At 30.7% G+C, this 13,617-nt stretch overlaps 1 protein-coding gene across 1 annotated transcript in view; it reads right to left on the bottom strand.

The window, feature by feature from the left end:
* Window positions 1-6,813, bottom strand: part of LOC108754675 (homeobox protein Hox-B1a-like) — a 15,266-nt gene extending 8,453 nt beyond the window's left edge. Inside the window, exon 1 of the mRNA XM_018497158.1 lies at window positions 5,862-6,813. Within this exon, the coding sequence (XP_018352660.1) occupies window positions 5,862-6,813 (952 nt within the window). The remainder of the gene's footprint in view (window positions 1-5,861) is intronic.
* Between the last annotated feature and the right edge of the window lie 6,804 nt (window positions 6,814-13,617).

The raw sequence follows: 13,617 nt of genomic DNA, 5'->3' as shown, positions 1-13,617 counted from the left end.
AATATATATAAATATAATAATAAGATAGTTGTGTCGATGTTTCCTTTATAGATATAAGAATATAAAGGATAAGTATTTAACATGTGTAGAGTGCGCAAAGATTTCAATTATGTGTCAAAAAGGCATAAACAATGATTGATTAAAGCCGAAATGGATAAAATATTATAAAACAAATAAATACAATTGGCATACTGGCTATCTTCTTTATAAAAGAAGAAGAAGAAGCTAATATGTTGCCAGTTATTAACATAATCAGCTTTGGTGGGAACGAGTAATAAAACAGGGCTCGGTATAATGCGATGCGCTTTTCGACTGATTTTCAGCCGATTGACATTTAGATTGCATCCAGATTGGTGAGAAAAGGGACGGGAAACCGAGCTGAAAATCAGCCGAAAAATGCATCGTGTGTCGAGTCCTGTTATAAAATATTAAGTAACAATTTCACATCTGTGATGTCACAATGAAAAGTTTTGCATTGCATAAATGTGCATACATATACATCATATTTCATCTTAATACATAATTTATATCAATTGTTATATATCAATTTCGTATTTAAATCATATCACTGTTATGTATAACTACTATGGGTAAAATGGAACGACAAATTTGAAAATATTCTGCGCAAATTTACGCAACTTTTGATATAACTGTTACGATCCAAAAAATTAAGATTATGTACACCTGTATGAGTTACGTGTTTGAGATGTGTTTGTGTTTGTTAAAAAGCATTACAAATATTCCTATATTTATATCTGTCTGTATGTTGCTATTACAATATTGATAAGCGGAGGTTTTCGAATAAAATTCTCCGTTTCTTGACCATGACAAAGATATGGAATTATTACTGCCATGTTACGAGGGGACGTTCGTTTGTCTCGTTTTTCTCTGCGCGGTATTGCCAATCCCGCTATTGAGTATAGAGAGAAGAAATCGAGTTTAGTATGATAGATTGGGCGGGTTGACAGCATCACGACGGTCTTTCCGTCTCCTGTCTCGCTCCAATCTTGACTAAGGGTGGTTCGGGCGCGTCCCTATAGAGAACCTCTATTCTAGACCCTCTGAAGCATGTTATGGAAGCAGGGAAGGAAAAAGGAGCGCTATTGTAAGTCCTCGGCCAACCAAAAAAGTTAACCAACCAAAATCTAGCGAAATCACCCCACTACTCCGCTCCGCCCATCTCGTCATTTCCTTAGAATTTTCTCATTGTAACGTATTCGTTGTGTGCTATGTTTTCTCAATCAGCGCTCTAAATGTAATTGCGTTCAATTAATTGTATCACACGTAAAAATAATTTTCATTTTTCGCAGTGATTATGTCACAGTTATTATATAATCTCTGATGATCTTATATATCTTATTGTTTATTTAAATATTAGTTTGATTACTTATCTTCTAAGTATTTTTACAATATAATATTTTGTAAAGAATATATTAAACGAACATTTACTAAGAAATGTTTAATACGTTTAAATGTTTTTCTTCGTTTATTTGTTGTATAATACTTTGTATTGATATTCATTGTTTATTATATTAAATTGTACGTATATAGAAAAAGTTACCACAAAAAAATTTCTAGATCGTATCCTAAAAATTTTCAAGTGTAAATAATAATGTAACTACTGCAAATATTATATTATGTTTCTGACAAAATCGTAGTAAGCGATTTGTCGAAGAAAATTGAATTGTACGCAGTGTATCAAAAATATATCAAGATGTAACAGCAGGAATAAAAACGAAAGGGGTTAAACGAGGGTGACAAAGTTTCATTTCGGTTTGCATGCTTTACTGCAATAAACGTCAGTCCCTTTAGTGCCTGCGATGGCGTTATTAATTCGATTATAATGAGCTATTAAGTGAAACGCTGGTAATTCCGACAAGCTCCATCAAACGACTAAGCTCACACTCACTCTCTGAGTTAGAAGATTGCGGGGAATACCAGGGCCGTTAAGCAAATTAGTGTGAAGTTGGGGGAACTATTCCGGTCTTTTTAGGCCTTATTTTCAATGAACCACGCTACGTCACTTTCATGGCCATCAATTTGACAGTAATACGTAGTTATTTCTATGGAAAAGTTTGTTTTTCAAGATATGTTAATAAAATAATAATTGATACACGTACATATACATATGCTACATATTACATATGAGGTAACCATGCCCTACACAATAAAAAACATTTGTATTTGTAAACAATCCACTCAAATCCTTGCTAATATTTTGTATTGCATTTTTTAATATATTTGAATGTTAATTTAACATAATGTGATTAAGTTATTTAAATAGTTTATGTTAAATTAATTCAATATTTCTTAGTGTCAAAGTACATAAATTATGAATAAATAAATAAATAGTATAAAAATAATGTATTTTAAAAAGTAAATTTTAAGATAAATAAATAAAATATGTGTTAATTTAATATATAAATGTTGATTTATTACTGAAAAAAAATGTTTCTACGGTATATTTACAAATTGTGTCAATGTTATTTTTTTTTGAGTTTATCTTTTTAAATAATATTTGTATTACCTTCTAACATATTCATGCATTTTGTGTTAAATTAACACATAAATTTAAGTCTGTTTGGAACACGTAAAATGTGTTAAATTTAACACAAATTTTCCAACAGCGTATATGGTCTAGTGTCTAATATGCTCTACTGGCTGTTGATAATTACATGGTAAGTTCAACAGATAGCACTAGTAAATTGTGCAGGTTGTTCATCTGATTTGATTGTATCAGTTTAATTATTGCTCAGTTTGTTCATTCTCTGTTATTGTCAGTAAAGCAAAATGCAAAATGCGTCGTAATCATGATGTAATATTTCGTAAGTAAGTAATTGCTTTCTCTGTCAAGAGATGGTTATTAATTTCTGTAATTTATTTTATTGTATTTCTGTACTTTATTAATATTTTTCTTATATTTTATTGTATTTATATTTTGCAATACTACAAGTATATTTGTATATTTAGTTTATATTTTCGTCATAACGTTTTGTTTATAACCAAAGAGAGAAGTTTTTGTAAGATAGAACCAATATGGTCAAACCATATTCCAGATCATGGATTCTAATTTATTTGCTAAACATCATGAAAATAAGTAGATAAGTAAATGAGTAGATAAATCATAGTTTGGAAGTACTTTGTGTATTCTAATGTATCAATAAATGTTCAATTTATTAATAAACTTATATTCTTTATACATAAAAGTAACATTGGATCTTTATTTTTTATTTTTCTAATATTATTTTACGAAAAAGAGAGAAATGTGTATTTTTTTATCTAAGTATCTAATATATATATCCAATATGACTTAAAGGCTACTTTTTCTTAAGATCTTTATTGTGCACTCATGTGAATATTTGAAAATATTTTATACTTTCTTTTAATGTTCAGAAATATTTTCTTTTTTGAATCTAACCATCAGTTTTCAATTTGGATTTATAAAAATAATTAGAAAAAATTGTAAAGTTTAAGTAGGTCATATAAGATCTGGTTTTAGTTATAATTTTTAATAATCAATGATAGTTAAAAAGCCTGCTGAGAGTCAACGCTGGTTGTAGTAGCAAATTATAATTTTATTTCCCAATGCACACTTATAATAGATGGTTCGATTCGCGTTTTGGATCCTCCTATAATTTTTAAATTAAGATATCGAATTCTTCGTAGACATATTTATGCCCAATTTCAAATTGATTTATTTGTAATAAAATTATTTACAAATCAAACTTTTTTATATCGTGAGCAAATAAAACTTATGAAGTTTTAGTAAATTAATTTATAGTTTATAACAATTTAATTTAATTACATTATGAAATTAGATGTTTGTATACTTATATTTTCTGTACATACTTTATTTAAGTAATAAAAGATTAGCTAAAAATATTAATTAGATTATCACAATTTGCAAATTCATGCTATGTAGTTCATTATTCTAATCTATATAGTATTTTTATCTTTATATTATATAATATTTTTTTGTTTATATAATATTGGTTACACAAAATATGTATGATAAGAATATTCAAATTGCAATATACAAGAAAATATAAATAAATGTATTTTTCTTAAAAGTTTTTATTAGTTAATCAATAAATAGTTTTATAATCTTTTGTAATAAATTTTATTTAAAGATTCTTGTAAAAATTTATTTTTTTATTTTTAGAGTATTAGATATAGTATAAATTCTTAGATGATTAGAGTATATTAGATATATAAATTTCTAGATATATATTTATCAAAAGACATAAAAATATAATTAAATGAAAGCATTCTATTTCATTATTATAAACAAATTGTAATTAAAATAAATATATAATTAGAGTAAAAATATGTTAATGTAGCTTATAGTATAAAGAAATTATAATTTATACTAAAATATATAATGATAAACACATTTTGGACTATTTATGTTTATTAATATTTAGTTGATGCATCGGTAAAGGTAGAAAGGCATTCTTCAATATCATTTTTTATTACTTATTTTGTGTGTCTAATCTTATCAATTGAATTTGCGTTAGTCTCATAGGCGTAAATTAAAATCAAATTATAAGATAAGATACGTGCTGATAAATTTTTGTTTCAAATATTTTGGAAAATATTATTTATTTCAGAATTCATGTATAATAGGTATAATTCCAAATGATAATTTGGATCTCTGTTATTATAAACTCATTTACTATTCGTTTATTATGATTGTTTTTACAATAAATGTAATTTACGTTTTACATATTATTATTAGTAACAAATTTAAGTATAAGTTTTAAAAACGGTTGAAATAATATTGTGTAATAAATTTAATTCATATTAAATTTTATAAATTTAATTTAATTTGGAGTTAAAAAACTAGTTAAAACTAAAGATTTATGTAAACATTATCCTTTAAAGACAAGATAAAGGAAAATCAATAAGAAATACGGTAGCAAATTGCAGACTAATGACATTAAGTTCTCATAAGGCCAGTATTATTAGATAGTGCGCGTATGATTAATGATTATGGCAAACCGAGATTACATGTCGCACTTTATTAATTCTCATACATACAGATTGTTTGAAAGTCACTGACTTGGCGATTACGGAATAGCATGTCACATTCTGTCTTTGACAAACTGTCCACCTTGTTTGACAATCTTAATTGAAGACCATCTATGTAAAAATTGTTGATCTTCTATCAAATGTTACTTTACAAAATAATAACTTTGCTGTACTAAATTTATATTTATAAAGTATCTTTAATAAGAATGGGTTAAATCAATTGGGTCAAATTATGACTTTCAGGAACTGAGATTGCTTCGTTAGTAATCAATAAATAAATATTATCTATAAACTTTTATAAAAGCTTTTTTGTGTTAAAAAATAAATAATAAAACAATTTTAAATATTTTATAAAAATGTAACATTAATTAGATGTAAAATGCACATAAAATATTCATAATGATGAACATATAAATAACAATAACGTACTTTTTCTGTGAAAGTTACGGAAAAAAATTTATATTGATAATATCAATTAGAGTGAAAACATATCAGTGATTTCCAAATTTTTGATATTCATAATATATATATTTGTCGCAGAAATAGTTGAATTAAATTGAATTACTGTGACTATATAATTTCAAAAATAAACAGTGGCGCACTATCCGGCAATGATAGCTTCTCAAATAACGGGACCATGAAAAATAAGATAGCCATGATTCTGCATCTTCGTACACCAATCTATGAACAAGCAATCAAGCTGAACGAGGTTTAACGAATGGCTACTGGATCGCGCCCACAGAATACCTAATTTCACGCTAGTTTGCTCACTGTACATAGGCGTCGACTCGACCGGAAATTTAAATCAAGTGTGGATAGTGGCCACTTACCGACTGGCTTGGGTACATTTCTCTTGACCTGCATCCACTTGTATGTGGGTACTTGCGCCTGTTGTTGTTGCTGCTGATGTTGCTGCGAATGATGCGCATGCGAATGTTGCTGTTGATGATGATGTCCGTGCTGATGAGGATGTTGAAGATGACTGGATTGTTGCAAAATGTGATAGGTAGTTGTGTCCGAGTTCTCTTCTTTATAATGTGCCGACGGATGCGTGGAAAACTCGCTCTGTTGAATTTGAGTTTGATAATGCAAAGATTCGTCCGAGGAGGATAATTGATGAAGATAATTCGAAGTTCCACCAACTGTTATTGAATAATCGGGTTCATGGTGATGATGATGATGATGGTGATGACTAGAAGATTGATGATGGAGTTGTTGATCGTGCTCTGTTCTTGGATGACTAGTTGGGGGTACCGTAGTTTGATGCAGGCTGCTACTACTGGATGGATGATGGTGATGATGATGATGATGATGATGAGAATCTTCTCTGTAAGCAGGCTGTTGAACGTGGTAACTTTGATGCGGATCCACCGAGGCTACTGCATGCTGCTGCTGATTTGGATACGATGAGGATGACGCGTAATCCAGATTGGTGTAGCTCAGACCATTCTCCGAGGAGATTATCGCCGTGGTGGAGCCATTCTCGTGGAGAACGGCACCCGTCGGAGAGTAGAAGCCTTGAGGCGGCGTACTGGACGATGTGCCCGAATCGGCGGTCAAGAAACTCTCGGAAGACGATGAAGAATATGGCGCCACTGCAGTCTGGGGGTAGTAATGAGTTGGAGCTACCTCTGGGGAAGGAGGCACAGACACGTGACCACCGACGGACGAAGGCTGGTGATGGTGATGATGATGATGATTTCCTTGACCCGAGAACACATAGTTAGGATATGAGTCAGATTTGCCATAGGTCCCGTACATGCCCATGTCCATCATCATCATCCTCGTAACAGAGAGACGAATCAATTGACCACCCACTGTTTCGGTAACTCCAATGTGTACTGTCCAAGTGGAAAGAAGAGAAATGATTTACATCATGACTAAAATTGGCCACTGTTTGCTTATTTCAATTGCTTATTTCAACATTGTATATAAAAATTTAGAATTTTTTAATTTTACACAAATACCACAGAAGAGTAAACATTTAAATTTGTTCTATTAAACACATTTTTTTATGATAAGCACAAAATTAACTAGTACTTGGCAAGATATGGAAATCGCGAAAGTCTCAAATAAATCAATAAATGTTTGTATCGGGTTGCACAAAATCACAGATGCAACTAAAATATTAAATCTTAAGTTGTCACAAGTGCGCACTAAAATCACACAGAAAATATATAATAGCTTGGTAAGACTTTATGGCAAATATTCAAGATTTAAATTTGATACGTTCTGAAAGTGAGTAATTGAAGTCTTCCGAGAACAGTTAACGATGTTGACAATTCGCGAGCACTATGAAACATTAACCGTCATCCACAAAAATAATCCGTGATTCCGTGCAGACACTCGTGCAGTCGATCCGTCCAACATGGGCCGTTGGAGTAGACTGGTGAGGTGGACTAGCGTAGCGGAAAGCTGCACACAGGTGAGACTGACCCGCAGTGGTCTGGCGTGTTTAAGTTTTCCTTCTCTCTCTTGCTTGGGCGTATCACCCAGCCGTAGAGTGGTGGTATTGCGCTGCGTGAGGTTAGTTACAGGGGGAGTCTCCATTATTGGTGGGCGGTACTTAGATGTAGTCACGTGATGGAGATTGGGCGGTGCCAGCCAATCGCGAATGAGTCTGCGCGCCCCGAGTCCACTGCTTCATGATGGATCACCAGTGTGAATTTTATTTTTCGTTCCTTCTTTTTATCTGGCACGCTGCAGTTGACACTTATCGTCGCTGGTAGGAGTCGGGTATTATATCTCGGTACCCACCTTCTATGCTATCCGGACGCAAGCAACCTCCGCCTTTCCATCCCCTGGATAGGTTGTTTTGTGCCTTCTGCCTTTTTTCTTTCCACGCTCTTGACGGGTCTTTCTATGTACTTGCGTGTCTTGCTCGCCTCGAGATATCAAGGTACAAACATCCTGCGTTTTTATTATAACCGGATAGTTTAATTATTATAGTTGATCTACTGTATATACATACATAAATATATCCTATTTTATATTAAATACTTTAAAATGCCGAGAACTAATTGATAGTTAAATTTGTATTATTTTATAAATTCTACAAATGAATCTTTAATAAGAGAAACACAAAAGTATATTATAAATGTGAAACAAATAAAGTACATCTCTGCAGATAATTTTTGTGTTGACTTGTAATGTCTAAAAAAAGCGAAGACAGATAATTTAATTTGGTAGCTGCAATGTCACGCTAATAAATAAGAAAGAGATATTTTGGTCACACAGGCGCACGACGCACGAAACAATTTGTGACTCTTCAGACTGCTAGGATATTCATCATCCTCACGTCGTCGAAACCCTGACATGACAATACACTACTTTTAAAGATATAGTGAAGGACTAGATCACATTCGACGCTACATCTCTAACAAATTTTTTAAAAATTTATAAAGAATTTATTTTAAATGCTTCTCTCTATTGCTTAAAATTTCACTTTTATTTTTATTAATTTATTATTTTAAAAAATATAAATTTTTATATCTATTCAATTGAGAATTAAACTATTTATTAAATATAAAATTACAATTATCTTTAAAATAGTTAAAACACCAAAGAACATGATTTAAAGTGTTTGTAATTGTATATAATTTTATATAATTAGAAATATTTTTACAAAGTATTTTTCTTTAAATTTAACATACACGCTCATAAAGATTTTATTTTTCTATTACATTATTATACTTTACTAAAACTTTTCAATAAACTTAGAATCTTTTTTTATAAGTATACAAGATTTTGCAAATTAAAGAAAGATGAAATATGTATAACACAAAATAGATTGTAGTTTCTTATTTGATTTCAATAAAGTCTGAAAACTCCTCTCTCTCTCTCTCTCTCTCTCTCTCTCTCTCTCTCTTAAATTGAAAGTTAAAAATATACGAAGCATTTTCTTCTAATACAATTTTAATAGATGATATTTTTTTATTAAAATTAGTATTAAACTTATTTATTTAAATTTTGTTCTCAATTTTTTTATGTTATAAGAAATATATGATTGTATGTATGTGATGATACGATCCAATTAAATAGCATACTTTATTTTATATACTTATTTCTATTATATATTATATGCTGTATTTATTTTATATATTATTAATATTTAAAGCTTAATTAGTGCTATAAATAATAAGCTTCTTAATAACAATAGTTAAGAATAAATATAACTCTAAAGGATCGCATATTAATGCTGTACACAATATCACACAATAAAAAGAAGCCGAATATTATTGATAATACAATAAAATTTAATGTATTATGAAGAGACTGCTGTAATTGCTAATAATCACGATATTATATTAATTAAGTTAACTGTAGAAGAAACATCATTCTAATTATTATTTAACAGATGAGTCGTGAACATTTTTGGCAATAAGGGGATCCGAGAAAAGTGACAAGAGCTCGCTCGTCCGAAGGACGCGTGACGGCCCATGGGATATCTCTTACCCCATACGAGAGCACAGTGACAGGATGACACATTCCACCGTGAGAGTTTTAGAAGCATGGTCCCGTATCAGCAGTTCAGTCAGAAGAGCTTATATCGAGGGCGCCACCTGCGGCCACCCGCGACATCCGTCCTGTTCCGTACATCAGATCAGGGAATCTTCATCTTGATCGAGCCGCAGTGACGTTTGATAGTTCTGATTCTTGCTGTCGGCTAATCTTTTTCACTTGGACGCGCAGTTACATACCTTATCTTTATCGCAATATGTATAATTCAGACTTTTCATCTTAACATTTTAATCTTTGAGTTTAAATGTCTCATTTGTGTACAGTTAAAATTAATATTATTGGTATACATATAATATCTTAGTATCGTTAACAATGAATGAAACGATTTATGCTTAGGACAAGATTAAAGTTTCTAAGAAATACGTTTTGTGTGTGTTGTTATTTTTTATTACTATATATCAGTAATTCATTTTGATATTAAAATGTTAAATTAAAGTTAAAAAATTGAAGTGTACCTAAAAATCAATAAATAATAAGATTTTTTGTTTAATATTTTTCACACACAATTATATGATTTTCACGTGTCGAAACTTTTAGATAATGAACTTATCAAAACATATAAGTAGCGAATCTTAATTTAAAGTTAATAATAATTAGTATCTTGTCTCTGAAGGTTTCTATTGTTATTGAGAAATATGGCAGAAAACCGAATTTTGATACAAAAGCAATTATGCTGCACGATTTTTCATCGACAAAGTGTATGATTTCTCAGGTAAATATTTGGAAGATGTTTGTCGAAATTTGCGAGGATTAAACTAGTAAATTTGGGTTTAGCCTGATCTAATGTTGGATAAATATCAGCACCTTTCTTTTCAGACGACGCGTAAACTTTTGCTTAGGGTTCTAATCCCATTAAACAATTATAGTCTACTCAATCGGTCCCGTCGTCTCGTGTGGTATCATGCTGAGATTTGACGTGGGATGAGGCACCTGCATTGTCATGCTGAGTTATAGTCGTTTTGTTGCAGTCCTGACTTTTATCTGCAAGCCACAATAATCCGTCGCTTTCTAAAATGCTTCTTTTTTTCTGTTAAAACTCCTCTATTCTAGCATCAGGATATTGTTTACATATAACATATATTAATTTTCTCATTAACAATTATACTATATTAACGGAGAAAAATTTTTTTTCAGAGTTTACCCTGAAAATATGATAGTCGTGGGACGACATTGTATTTCGAAGAATTTTAATATAAATATCTCTCCGTGTTTTTCTCTCCATTCATTAATCAAACTACAATAAAGTATAAAATAAGTTTGATTAATTTTACTGAAGTATATGGTAAAAATCTTTAAAATATTGTATTATACCACAACTACTATACTTTCAAGACAAATTTTGAAAGAAAATTCTCTCCGTGTCGGAATATGACGTGTTTTATTCAAGATTAACTAACAGCAAAACAATTAAAGTGATAAAATAACTTTAAATCATAAAGCGGAAAATATTAAGTATCTCATTCAACAATGTTTTATGATAGGATAGATTAGAAAGTTAACTCAGAAGCTTTTCTTCAATAATGTTTAACAGAAGTATTAAAAACAACTTTGAAAGATATCCTTCTTTCTGTGTTTGCTTATAAAGGAATATTTACTATTTGAGATATGTAGTAAACTTTGACTTCTGTCAACGTGTCAACTGCTTGAGATGATATTTGAAGAGCGCCTAATATTAATTGTCCAGCGCACCCAGATGTCACGTCTTAAACAGTACATTTTCGGATGTTGGGTGTTGTGTCCATCAAAGAACTAGTCACAACAATTCAGCGGGTGTCTACTGACGAACAGACAGCTGTCTATTGAGAGAATCGCGTGGGATTTTCAGAAGGATTTCGTCTTTATAAAATGATGCACTACATTCCACTGAAACGATGTCACTTTCTGCGAGGAAAATGGGAGTTTTGAAACCGCACGAAATAAAAGGAGAAAAAAGATACGAATCAAAAAAGATAGAACGGAAATTTTGAATATCTTCCCTTGAGGGAAAGAATAACTTCTACGCGTTTCTCTTTATATTACGTTTATTCTATTTAATATCGAGTATTTTATTTACAAAAATGTTGTGAAACTTGAAGAAAAAATTATAATTTTATGATTTATTTTATGATTTATTTATATTTTATGAGATTTATTTAGCTATGTTCTTAATCGCTATTTTGCTTATATCGCTGTTAACGAGGTATTAAATAACTGTCTTTCTTTAACTATTTTTTCTTTCCTCTTACTAATAAAATATTCGATCACATCGAAAATAAGAATCTACATTTGTTACACAAATTTTAAGAAATATTCGAACCTTTAAACGAAACGATTCGGATTTAGAATTGGAGCTTGGTACGTACAACTCTCCTTCGGAATCTATTATCCAATCGATCTTCCGGTCAGAATTTTCCATAATTCTGCTCATTTTCGAAATGGCGCCTGGCTTTTTGTATGCCGCTCGCACGAAATCGTACCAGGGACATGGGAAACCCTGCACAATGGAGTCATCAATCATTCCGTATGAGAGTTACTCGATTGCTGCTCTAACTACGCGCAGCTTTGTCGAGTTAAGCATAAATGTGAATGTAATATCAAATACATTTACAGATAATATTAAAAATATTGTAGATAATTTATTATTGTAGATTTGTTTTCTAATTCAGTTACTTTATAAATCAGTTATTTTTTAAATTAATATACAAACTGAAAGAAATAGTTTTATTCTCATAGTTAAATAAAGTCAATGGTCTGTATTCAGAATGCTCTTGTAGTAATATTAGCACATATTTAACGTATAGTTCACGTTACATGTACTACAGAATTTCCGAAATAAAAGTGCACATTTATCGAATAAAAGCCTTCTTTGAATGAACCCATAATTAAAAAAAATAACGAGTAAAATGTCATTAAAAAATTTCAAATAAATAATAATTATATATATATTTTTACATAATTTTTTTGTTTAAAATATTCTAATGCTATGTTTATGCAGAGGGTAAAAAAAGAGAAATATTTTATGTGTACCATTGAAAATTTGGAATGTATTACACTTATGTATCGTTATCAGAACACATGAATATGGAAAATTTCACGACAACAGATAGGAAAACGTCGGCAGTTATGTTGGGGAACTATTCAGCAGACACGCAGGATGACTTTGCAGTACTCGATATGCCATTTCATTCAACCTGACTCACAGTTAGTCTGTTCTATGTTCTACGTGTTGATCGTATCGTAGTAAATATTGAATAAATGTAATTAGGCGCTAGTGTTAGAAAGGCGCACGAGAGAATTATTCATTCAAGTGATCGTGATGAGTATGTAACTTCTGTGTCCACGCAGTGAAGCAAACATTGAGCGTTAGAAACAAGCCTATTATCAAAGCTATTATTAGCTTTTCGCACCTCTTGTTTAATTTGATAATCGGAAGTTGTAAATATAAAGTAAAATTATTATATTTACACACAACTACATGCATAAAAATGTCATAACAATGACAATAATATTGTAATAATCCAGTATTATTTTATAGTTATTATAAATATCTAATTTACAAGTAACGTTAGGATCGCAAATAATTAGCGAGTTAATGAATTTATATTACTTAATATTATTACATAACAATTTAAAATATCTGCAAAACATTATTATTGTATGTCCATTATATGTTTCATAAATTTCTGTTACATTTGCCTTCATACTTAATGACACTAAATCGATGAAAGTGTGTCGTGCAGGGTTGATGTTTGAGGGATTATGTTCCGTGCCCTTCTACAGCGAGAAGGTACGGCTTGGATCTGCCCTATGACGCACGAATATCATAGCCGCATGAAGGAGAACGTGCATTCGCGGTAATAAAGTTAGCACGGTAATTATGACAGGCTCGTTACCAGCACGTCGCTACGGGATATGAAGTGCTAATGAATGGACGCGTCGAACCAGGGGGTGGCTGGTACGATCGTGTATTTCTGTTTCGTCCGTAAACAAGCTTTAGTTATGCATATAAATATCAATTATTAACGTATTTATGTAAAAATGTATCTGAACAAATGAATAAATTATTTTTTTTTAGTTTTTATTTTA

The sequence above is a fragment of the Trachymyrmex septentrionalis genome, unplaced genomic scaffold, assembly GCF_001594115.1.
Source record: "Trachymyrmex septentrionalis isolate Tsep2-gDNA-1 unplaced genomic scaffold, Tsep1.0 scaffold80, whole genome shotgun sequence".
NCBI classification, from domain to species: domain Eukaryota; kingdom Metazoa; phylum Arthropoda; class Insecta; order Hymenoptera; family Formicidae; genus Trachymyrmex; species Trachymyrmex septentrionalis.
Note: the sequence above shows the minus strand (reverse complement) of the source record. Positions and strands in the feature narration are given on the sequence as shown.